At 46.0% G+C, this 12,025-nt stretch overlaps 1 protein-coding gene across 2 annotated transcripts in view; it reads right to left on the bottom strand.

Annotated features, from left to right (window-relative positions):
* The window catches only part of SLC25A33 (solute carrier family 25 member 33), a 34,310-nt gene extending 23,449 nt beyond the window's left edge, over window positions 1–10,861 (bottom strand). For both annotated transcript variants that reach the window (XM_057703660.1, XM_057703668.1), the window contains exon 1: window positions 10,574–10,861. In XM_057703660.1, coding sequence (XP_057559643.1) covers window positions 10,574–10,629 — 56 coding nt within the window. In that variant the 5' untranslated portion in view covers window positions 10,630–10,861. The remainder of the gene's footprint in view (window positions 1–10,573) is intronic.
* Between the last annotated feature and the right edge of the window lie 1,164 nt (window positions 10,862–12,025).

Below are 12,025 nucleotides of genomic sequence, written 5' to 3'. Positions count from 1 at the left end.
TTAAGAAGATGTGGTACATACAATGGAATATTACTCAGCTGTAAAAAGCAATGAAACTGGGACATTTGTAGAGACGTGGATGGACCTAGAGACTGTCATACAGAGTGGAGTCAGAAAGAGAAAAACAAATATTGTATATTAACACATACATGTGGACTATAGAAAAATGGTACAAATCAACTGGTTTGCAAGGCAGAAATAGAGACACAGATGTAGAGAAGAAACATACGGACACCAAGTTGGGAAAGCGGGGAGGGTTGGGGGGGGATGTATTGGGAGACTGGGATACCAAATTGTACACTCTAAATATATGCAGATTATTGTAAAATATAAAAAAAAAAAAAGTTTAAAAAAATCTGATTAATTTGGACTCCACTGAAAATCAAACTAAAGCTTATTTTTTAATAATGAAGTCCTTGTGTTTCCCTCATTCGGAACTAATCAATTCATCCTCTCGGATTTCAGTAGTTGCACTGTCTCTGTAGGTCAGCGTTCCCCTTACTACCCTTTACAATTTTACATACTGAACTATTACCTATATTTAAAATTTAAATATTTTTCACCTATTTATCCTAAAATACCCCCTTCCATCGTTTCTTAAACAATAATATCCATGAAACTGCACGGCTGGTTCTAGATAACAATGTCCTATTCGATCTGAAGCCAGCCCCATGCCACCAGCAACACAGGTTCTACTCTTCAGAAAACACTGAAGTTCAGGACCTGGGTTGCATTCATCTTTGTGTCCCTGGCGTTAATATCACAAACAATATTTGCTAATCAGAAAGGAATTACTAAACTGAGATTTTTAAGAATGCCTTGTAAGGGAGCTAAATGTTTGAAGACAGCACGTACTGTCTACCTCCTCACAGGCTGACTCTCGCACTAGATCAGGAGCTGCCTGCAGGGAGGAGCTGTGTATTGTAGGTTCTTGCACTTGGCTAGAGCATGGTACCAGGCAAACAGGTGGTTCAATAAAAGTAACAGAGCACTGGCATCTATGACTGGGAACAGCAACGGCAAGAAGGAGGGCCAGGCCCTGGCAAACACAGGACCTGCAGGTGAGCTTCCCGACTTCACCAGATGCAGGTGTTGGGAATCTGGAAGGGAACCCATCCCCTGGCACAGGCCCTGAGGTACGGGGTGAAGTAAAATTCCCAGGCAGCATTTTAAAACCAGAAGCCCGTAATTCCACAGAGCGGGGAAAATCCTGATAACTAAGAGCTAGACAGCCACTATCAGTGTAAACAACAGCACTGCTGCCTTTGACTGAATGACTATCTTACAAGCATTCAATCCTCCCACAATCTTATAAGGTAGGATTATTTAGCTTCAGTTTACCACAAAGAGCCTGAATGTCAGAAAAAGGAGAATGAAATGTACAGACTGGGGGAGGGGGAGAGGAAAGGAAAATAGCCACTTGGGGCTATTTAGGTAAACCTGCTTTAAAATCACAACAGTAATATACCCTAACCTGAGCTCTAACTGCCGAGGGCCCCGGTTCAATCCCTGGTTGGGGAGCTAAGATCCCACAAGCGGTGGCAAAAAGCAAACAAAACAAAACAAATAACTGAGCTGTCTGTTTACACAGTATTTTCTGAACTGTGTCCAAAGCCCATCAAACACAAAGCAACGTAGGGGACCTCGGTCAGAAGGGGAAGGGAGGACGGCAGGAAGGACCTGACGTGTGGAATGGCCAGCATTTAACCCTGATTCTGCAGGGTGGTATTACCCTGACCTTAAAGATGGGGAGCCTAGGTCTCAGTGAGCTTATACACTTTCCCAGCGTCACAGGGGACTGTCTAAATTGAAAGCCAAACCCAGACCCGCCGTCTCCAAAGCCTGTGTTTCCCTCTGTACTAAGGTATCCTCTTTGGAAATAGTACAGAAAGACCAGTATTATATACAGTTTGTTATCTCATTTAGACTATTTACATTCACAGTCAAAATGGAAAACTGTCGATTAGCCAACCAGGACTTTAAAACTCTAACGTGTCCTTCAGTATCAAGAAAAAATTGTGAGCCCAGCTGAATGTTGGTCTGTATAATGTGCTCTAAGCACTAGAATATATCTAAAGAAAATGGGATATAATGGGCAGTATATAAAAAAGAGGTTAACGGGGGGGATTCAAGGGAGGGAGGGAATACGGAGATATGTGTATAAAAACAGATGATTGAACTTGGTGTACCCCCCCAAAAATAATAAATTAAAAAAAAAAAAAGAGGTTAAAAACCTTCCAAACCTGTGTCTATTCACACAAAATAAATCTTTCTTCTCGATGACAAGAAGAACCATGTACTTGAAAAGCAGTATAACATTTTAAACACTGGAAAACTTACAAGCTCCAGAGTAAGATAAAGAAATATCTGAAATCAATAACATGACTCCACATCACTGGGAAAAAAAATTAAGCTTTGGGTAAATTCTTTCATCAGAAAGTCAACAAGTTCCAATATGACATTGGTCAACCACCTTCGCTTCTGTCCCCAAGTCAGCTGTGCTCTGTACCTCAGCCAACTGTCTCCCACACGAATGCCACCAACCAGAGGACAGTCCCTAACAAAACCAATGCCCGCTGACAGTGAGCCGGTCCCCTCCTGGGGGTGGCGGGCCACACTCACGCCACAGCCCCCGTTCTGTATGTTACAAGGTAGGGGCAGGGGTGGCCAAGAGGCCCCGGCCTCCTCTAGGGACAAACTAAGGCCTCTTCTACAAGAAGGATGACGGCCACCTCACAGCAACACGGGAAACTAAACTAAAAACTGGGAAAGCGCTGCCAACTGTGAACTGCACTGTGAAGTAACTACTCAGTAGCTAAGCCCCTCCTCACCTACCAGGAAAAAAAAATTAGATGAAAAATACACACAGGATTTTTTTTTTTTTGGCCACACCACTCCACATGCAGGATCTTAGCTCCCTGATCAGGGACTGAACCTAAGCCCCCTGCAGTGGAAGCGCAGTCTTAACCACTGGACCACCAGGGAAGTGCCCCCAAAGGATATTTTAAATCATTAAGCTGTGCTGGATACAAATTCACTAAAATACTCTTAATTAGAAGACAAGTTCTGATATTAAACTAAATTGTCTGAAGAAGATTCTTCCTGAAATGTAAGACATTTCATAGCAGAATTTTAAGAGTTAATCATTCAGTTCAACTGCTTTTTCTTTCTTCCACAATCAAACGTACAGGATATTCATCAGTCTGAGGAGATAACAGATAATATGAAAACAATGACTTCTCTAGATTGGCTTTCCAAATAGTCTAAAGATATTTATTTAATCAAGTTGGGTCCAAAGCATTTATGAGTAAAACAAATTATATTCTTTACAGAAAAAAAGGTCCCCTCGATTCTTTGATGCAAAGACCTTCAATATTAGTCTGGCTCCTCACCCCGATCAACTAGCCAGGATGAACTCCCATCCACCACGACTCTGCGGAAGGTATTAACCAAGCTTTCCAGGAATCTCCATTCAGAGAGAGTGGAAACCTCAGTTCTGTCCACCAGCCCTCCCCAACACTACTTTTTAGCTATGCTCCACTGAACCCTGCCTCTCCCATCCTTTCAGCTGTTCAAATTCAGTCCTATCTAGAACTTTAATCTCAAATCTGATTCAAAACTTGCCTCCACCACTACCAGATTGAGGGGACTCGGTCTGCTCTTTCACCAAGGTTTTTCTTCCCTTCCTTTTAGGGTTCTTTGGGCACGAGGACTGGGAGAGAATTGGTCTTACATAAATGGTCTAGGTCTAGTGGGTCCACCTGGCTGTGTGTTACGTATATTGGTGGCCTCAGAGAATGTTATGAGTCAGTGTAAATGGTGTGCAGGCTTCCCTGCGGTGGTGCTCAACTTCCCCAAGAGCCCTGACACTGAGAACCCCTGTATTCGGTCCACCAGCAGTCCATCCCCCAATCTCCTTTTGGACTGACCTGGCCTGGGAACCTTGCTGGCAGCACTAGGTGTCTTTCCTTCCTCTGGTCCCCATGCTCCTTGACCCCAAGCCAACGGGGCCCACTAGTGTCCTTCCACTCCCACCATGAAGCAACAAGACTGGCACTGGGTAGGAAGTCAGCCCTACGTCCTTCCCAAGCCACCACGCTGGTCCCTTCCGGCCCTGCTGGCACGGGCCGATGATGTAGCAGCCTCCCACCTGCAGGAAGCCTCCGGACACAGAGCAAGGTGCCCATCTCCCAGCCTCGTGACCTCCCTCAATCTACAGCTCAGAGCAACAGGGGCTGGAGACGGAGAAGGGGACAGTGACAGGAAAGGCCTCCCTCAACACTCCACACGCCACAATGCTGACAACGGTAACTTTCTGCTCTGCGTACACAGCCTGGGGGCGGCGGTCAGTGGCAGTTCTCCTTCTAAGTCTTAGAGCAGGTTCAGCCGAGGGCCCTGGTAGCCAATGCTCAGATGGCAGGGTAAGTCCCATTCCACATCGAGGTTCACGGTGACACAGTTGGGAACCTGACTAATCCTGACTGGATACCCATATTTTAGACCACTGATCTCCCAAGCGGGGGAATACTCTAAAAGGCGTGCACAGTGACCCACAGGCGTAAGGGAAGAAACTACTACGGAAAGAAAATGCCGTTTTATTTATTGTAGAATCGCCACTATTTAATTTCTCTTTTGCGTATGTTTTAAAATGTTTTATAATGTGTTTAAAATTAATAGGATACTTTATACACGGGGATATGCATGAACATTTTAATCACAGGGTCTTGTGATCAAAGTGTGAAGACCACTGTTCTAGACCAGTGGTTCTCAACCAGGGCAATTTTGCCCCCACTCCAGTGACGTCTGGCAATGCCTGGAGGCATTTCTGGTTGCTGAAACTGGGGGAGGGGGTAACGAGCACCTTGGGGGCGGAGGCCAGGGGTGCTGCTACACATCCTGTAACGCACAGGACAGCCCTGCCCTCTAAACAAATAATTATCTGACCAAGGTCGAGAAACCCTGCTCCAGATCAACAACGTGGACAGTGCATCTGAAGGCGGGATAACCAATGTCCATTCCGGCTTCCTCTGTCCCAAATCTCTTAAGCCGTAGAGTCTGGGTAGGATTAAAGCCATTTCTAGTTTAGCCCTAACTCACTGAACCCACATAAAGCCCTGTCATCCATTCAGAGATAGGCACACGATTCAGCCCAAGACAAACAGCATAATTCCCCTGCAAGCAATACTGGTTCAGAGCTGGGTGCACCTCCAGCCCAAGCCGGCCCAACCAGAGTCAAGCTCAAGGCTTGTTCAATGGCAGAGAAACACTGTGCGGTGCTGGAAGCCATTCTGTGTTCCTGCAGGGACCAACCTTGGAATCAAGCAGATAGTTCTGGAAAGCAGAGCAGTCATCGAAGGGTCCCATGGTGACACTGTTGAGCTATGTAGGTAAGCCCTCTCCAAAACCTGTGCTCTCTCTAGAATTCAGGTGTATGTGCCAATAATCAAGCCAGCTGGAAGTGAATTTTTTACTACTTATAACTGAAAGCCTCCCCAATGAGCCTAAGTCAATTAAAAAAATTTACACCCAAGCTTTTCAAGAAAGTACTTAAAGAGTTTAACTATTATCAATAATCTTCCAATACACAGTTAGGACTTGTGTTTCTAGTGAGCTAGGTTTCTAACGGCTATGAGGAAATTCCCTGGATATTAATTTCACTTCATTCCTAAAATCCTGTTCTAGTCACTGATGCCAAAGTCCAGAGACAATTCTCTGTGGGAAATTCCATTCAGTGAAAACACCCACAGGGCTTGAACAGGCAGCCGAAAGGCCATGAACAGCAGTTAAACCATACGTGTCTCAGAGCAGCCACAAGAGACTGCTGCTCTCTGAAATCTATTTGCCTAATTTTCTAAAAAATCTATTACCTGTATTTTTCTGCACCTTTTCCCTGTTTTACTACTTGCTCCTCCTCCTTCCCCTCATTCTCTACCTTCTCTCATTCTTCCTGCCCAGAACTGAAGCCTTGTGTTTACTACATAAAGATGCATTTATTTAACTGTTATCTTCACCCCCGTGGGCCTTGCTTGTTTCCTCCTTGGGTGGATTAGGCTCCTCCTCTTCACTTTACAGCAGAACAAAGCAGGACTATCACTTACACAATATATGCACTGGATTTTTCTACAATCATTATGTGATCAGAGACCAAATTTTTAAATTAGGTACACAAATTTTTACCTTTTAACTCTGAGTTTCAAGTAACAAGGAGAATTTTAAAACCTAGATATTTTCAACAAGAAGCTGTCTTCTATACATACACTCACTCATTTTAGACACTACAGCCAAGACCAAGATCCTCTTTATTATAACTGCTAACCAACTGATAGTAAACTGGTTTCCAGACTCACAGCTTATCATAACTGCAACGTGAATTCTACTAACAGTGCAGCCAGACACCTTGTGATCCCACTCTTTGGAGCTTTTGGTAATTTCCTCCCTTCATCTGCTACTTCAATAGTCACTACCTGAAAAACGAGTGCCTCTTTATACATAGTTTTCTGCAATGTTTTATTTGAATACCCAGCATAAGGCGGAGATTTTGATTATGCAAATTCGGTACTCACTCAGTAAAAGCAAAATGCCTGACTTCCTAGGTGGCGTAGTGGTTAAGAATCTGCCTGCTAATGCAGGGGACACGGGTTTGATCCCTGCTCCAGGAAGATCCCAAAACGCCTATTTTTTGATGCTGCTAACTATCCTTTAGATGCTATTTTCTATATTCTACCTCATTTAGAAAAAAAAAAAGTTGAAATAGCAACTGAATAAAAAAAACCCTACAGTACTTTCTGACTCTGAAGAGAATCAGTATCTTTCACAAACACACAAATACAAAATAATGTTACCTTATGCCAATACAGTTTCAGCAAATCTTACTATAGAGTCATGTTCACAATTCACAAAATACTGCTTTCCTTTATTTGGGACAATTTAACAAGCCACATCAACCTATACCTCCAGGTGACATGCACCATACCTTTTATTCATTTAGTTACTCATTAAACAAGTATCGATAAAGTATCTCTAACATGTGGGGGGTACTGTACTTGGGATGGACCAGTGAAGAAAACAGACATGGCTGCTATCCTCATGAAGCTTAAATTCTAGCAGGAATCTTTCATCCATACAAAATACATTTTAAAAAAAATGTTTGTTGCATATATGAAATACACTGGATGAAATCAAAGTCAATTCACATCCTTAGTATACTTATCTAAGCCTTATATAAAATACATGGACACACTAGATTTGTCTTATCAAAATTTCTTTAATCACTGCCAATACATGTTGCATCTTCTCTACATGGTTCCTTAGCAAATATATTAACATGTGCCTAACACTTCAACACTAACCATTAGCTGATATAGATCAAATCTGGGGGGACAAGGACAGTACAGGAGTACACCAGGTGACAGTCATCTGTAATGGGGGGAATACTGAATTGTGAACATATCTTAGATTACATATTTTAAAAACCTTAAAGACATACCATATACCCATTAAAATATATTTTAAGGGTTAAGTACATTTAATGACAAAGAAAACACCACACCATAAAAATAACATATAATCCAGACCATCAACCTCTAATCTAAGGGCAGCTTAGTACAGCTACTTCAGGTGCAGAGTACTCTCCTGAATCACCACCCTGCCATGTTGCTGCTTGTTCAGCAGGCGAAGGACACCACTAACACTGCACACACAACCAGAACCCCCAAGCCATTCAACAGGGAAAGTTTAAGAAGAGATTTTACTCAACAGACCTAAGGCCTAGACACAGAAGGGCCATTCTGGAGGATTTCAGTGTTTCTCTTAATGGGGTTGTTTACACAGTAGAAAAGGAATGACAGGTCTACAATAAAATTTGTTTAGGTTTTTTCTTTTAACAATACTATCCAGATTTGGGGATAGGAGGGGAGAAAGCAGAAAACAGCAGAATCCCTTAAGATACTAAAAATTAACATCAAATGAACGAGGTTCGCTCACACAGAAGCAACCCATCCTAAGAGATGGCTTATGAAGGTGCTGGTGGCTATCAAAAGCCTTAAAAATGTGTTTTGACTCAGCAATTGTACTTCCAATGGTTTACCCTAAGGAAATAATCAGACAATTACACAGGTACACATAAGGATGTCCAGTTTAAAATGGCAAAAAATTAGCAATGAGAGATCAGAAAGAAATTATGTAATCAGAATAAACTAGGTAGTCCTGTCATAAATTACTATAACAGCCTCACTGAATTCTTGTCACTGGGCTTGGAAATGGTGTTTACCTTCTTCACTGCAACCACGGAACAGTAAGGACTGATTAGGAGTATACTCAGATGTTTTGTGAAGACCTAAAGGGGTGGGAAGGGGAGAGTGGGACGGTGGCTTGGGAGGGAGGGGATATGGGGATATATGTATACATATAGCTGATTCACTTTGTTGTACAGCAGAAACTAACACAATACTGTAAAGCGATTATGCTCCAATAAAGATGAAAAAAAAAGAGTATACTCAGAAAATTCACTCCCATGCTGCCATCAGAACCCAGCACATTTCTGACGAAGCACTGTATGAAGAATGGGAGCCTATTTTAAAATTAACTATGAAATTACATTTGATGCACATATACACACATACAACTGATTCTAAAGTGCTTATTTCTAGGTAGTGTTTTGTGGGTGGTTTCTCCTCCAGTTCCCCCTGTCTTAAAGGGCAACACTATATTAAAAAGATTACTATTACAGGTTAACTTAGGAGCATTTCTGCCTTGGCAAAGAACCCATGAAGCAGCTTTAAAAAAAAAAATTAAGAAATGTAAAAGACAATGAGTTGTTTGGGGTGTAGTTTTTACTTTGCAGAATCTAAAAATTTTCAACTATTCATAAGCCTGTTGTACCTGATAAAAATATTTACTCGGTATCATTAATTACTGATAGCATTACACTTGCTGGATGTTAAGTTTCCAATGGCTACTCAATAAACAGGAGAACTAGGACAGAGCCCCGCTTAACAAGCAGAGGCTCTGGACGCCTTTTCAAAGGAAGTAAATTCAGTTCTTTGGAAAGAGGCCAGCTTAAGAGTGGAAACTAGCTACTTGGAGCAAGGCAGCACAGCCTTCCAGCAGACGGGGGTGGGACCACCGCAATGACTGATTTTAACTGTATGATACACCCATTTGATACTTAGCTCCTTTAATTTTCTTCCCTAAAGGAAATGGAAGTAGTATATTTTAGGCTAGTGGGAATGAGTCAAAATCCAATTAGTTACTCTGAAAGCATCCTTTTCGAAGACTCGTTCTCTTTCTTGCATATCTGCAAGGAATCCTGAACTGCTGCTAATGAAAGAAAGGAAAGCTGTTAATAGCCCCAGGCACCACCCTAATAAACTCCACATTTTAATCAGTCCAGAGCTGTGCTGGCTACTGCAGTTTTCCTCCATCACAAGGTAAGAGGCTGGTGCTCCAGTAGGAGAATCCGCAGCCAGAGGGCACTGTGAAGGACGTGTAGAGAGATGCATGTCGACAGCGGAATCAATTACGCAGCAAGCCTCACAGAGGCTTGTTTGCAATAAAGAACATATCTAGGTAGCAACTAGAACACTACGCTGCAACTGAAATACTCAAATCATGACATGATCTAGGATACATTCTACTTCATGCAGAATGTCCTACACTTAAAAATGGCTGTGCCAAGCCTGTGAGGTCCTCAAATAAAACTCCAAACATCTATAAGACTCCAAAAGGACCCAAAGGCTGTACTAAAAGAAAACAAATTACTAATACAAAACATTTCAACTTCAATTTTCTGAAAAGAAACAAGCAAACAAAAAAGCCCCAAAACACCGGCTCCCTTCCTAACCCCCTATCCACCTCACCTCCCTAAAAATACGTTGCCTCCGCTGAAAAACATCAGGTGCCATGACGATGAAACTAAGGATGCTCTCAAGACAGGGCACATTTTAGATTTATGTTGTTTCTGACGTTGGACGCTTCAACCAGCAGGTGAGATGCACTGCAACACACCTTCCCGACCTCACCTGGCTCCCGAGGTCGCCCACTACCCCTCCCACAGGTTGCTGACCCCGGAATCACGGTTCACCAGCACTTTCCAGGCCCTTGCTGATGCCCGTATCATACCGGCGGCCCTCTGGACCACCTGAACTCGCCCCTGCGCTCCCCGGAGGCACTCCCGGGCCACACCGCGCATCCCCAAGACCGCCCAGAGCCTTCGGGAAAAGGCCAGGCGGGAGAATGCAGGCAGAGGGTCGGTAAATGCAGCGTGGCCGGGCAGCACCGCCCCCGAGGGACACTCACCAGACCAGCCACGAACTGTTTAGAAGGAGAAAAAGCCGAAGACGCCGCGGGGGTGGGCGTGGGCGAGGGCCACGCGGCGCAAAATCGCCCTCCCGGGACGCGGCCGGGAGGGGGGACAGGCCCCGCTCCCGCTCCCCGCGGGCCTCGCCCCCCCCCCCCCGCAACGCCGGGGCTTCCGCCTCCGGGGGCCGGCGCTTCAGCCCCCGGAGGGCCGGGGACCGGCTCCGGCGCACCCAGGGCGCGGGGCGGGGCCGCGGGGTCGCGCCAGGACACTCACCCGCCGGCGAAGAGGTGGAGCAACGTGTTCTCCTTCTGCTGAGCGCCCGTCGCCATGACCGCGCCTGCTCCGCGGCCCGCAGCCGCCGGGCGCCGCGGGCTCGAGGCGGCTCGACGGATGCGCGAGGCGGCCGCTCCGCTCGCCCGGCTGCTCTCAGGCGGCCGCCGGCGCGGGCTCCATGCGAGCGAGCGCGCGCGCGCCCCCACGACCAGCTCCCTCGGCCCGCGCCCTCCGCCGCGTGGCCGACGGCGCCTCACCGGCCTCTGCGGCGCGAGCGCGGCAGCCAGCGGGAACCCGGCGCGCGGCGGTCACGTGCGGGGGGCCGGGCCGTGACGACACTCGGCGGCGCGGGCCCGGGGGGCGGTGCGCGGCGGGGGTGTGGGCCCGGATCGCGCGCGCCCATTGGCCAGCGGGAGGACGTGGGCGGGGCGGCTGCGCGGCCCGGGGCGGGGGGGCGGGGCGTGCGGACCTAAGCCCGCGCGCGTGGAGAGGGAACCGGCCGAGGCTGCCTGGTGCCTGATCAGGGAGTCGCGGAGAGTGGGCTGGGGGGACCCTAGCGAGGCCCTGCGCCTGGCCTTTTTTCCTTTTCTTAAATCGAGTTTACTCTGTGATGCTCACGATGTGCGAGAAAGTATATAAATGACGTATGACATCTCACAGCTCTGTACTCCTCACCCAGTTTAGGGGAAAAACAAGATCGATCGAAACAGCTTTTAACCCCCAGTGTACGCGTGGCATCATTTTGCGTATCTTGGATTTTTCTAGAAATAGCATTATATGCTGCGATACGCTTTTTTGGCCTCTTTTCTGATCATCTCCAGCCCAGATTTATGAGCTCCAAGCTTCTATATCCGAGTTGCTTCTCTACTTTATATGTCCTTGGGTCACCGTCAAACTCAGCCTGAAAAACCTCTTACCTCCAAGTCTCCACACACAGGCCTTCCTTGGGCCCCCTTGCAGCACACTCAACCCCTCTACTCTATCTCCTTTCCTCACATAGGCCACTGCAGCTACTTTGTTGTTTTATTTGTGTAAATTGTCCTTCCGCTCCTGGAGTGTAAGCTTCAGGAGTGCAGGGACTTTGTTTCTTTTGTTCACTGTTTTTCCTGACAACGTACCTGCCATAGTAATGCCCAAGAAACTAAGGAATAAATGTCCCGGACAGAACTCATTCTTCATTCTTGGACAGTCACTTCATTCTTCCCCTCCCCCAAACCTGTCTGCCTCTTGTATTTCCTGCCCTGGAAGATGGTGACACCACCATCCGCACAGCCACCAACACCAGAAACTTTCCTGTTAGTTTGCACTCCTCTCTCTCTCTCTTCCCAGTCCACCTGGCACTTACTATCCCCTGGAATTCTCCCCAAATATCCCCCTCTCTGTGTTCCTCCCACTACTGCTACTGGTTTCAAGTCTTCACGTCTCTGGTAGCAAAAATCTTCCACCTGCTCT

Source organism: Hippopotamus amphibius, chromosome 1 (assembly GCF_030028045.1).
Source record: "Hippopotamus amphibius kiboko isolate mHipAmp2 chromosome 1, mHipAmp2.hap2, whole genome shotgun sequence".
Lineage (NCBI taxonomy): Eukaryota > Metazoa > Chordata > Mammalia > Artiodactyla > Hippopotamidae > Hippopotamus > Hippopotamus amphibius.
This window is presented reverse-complemented; position numbering and strand designations above follow the sequence as displayed.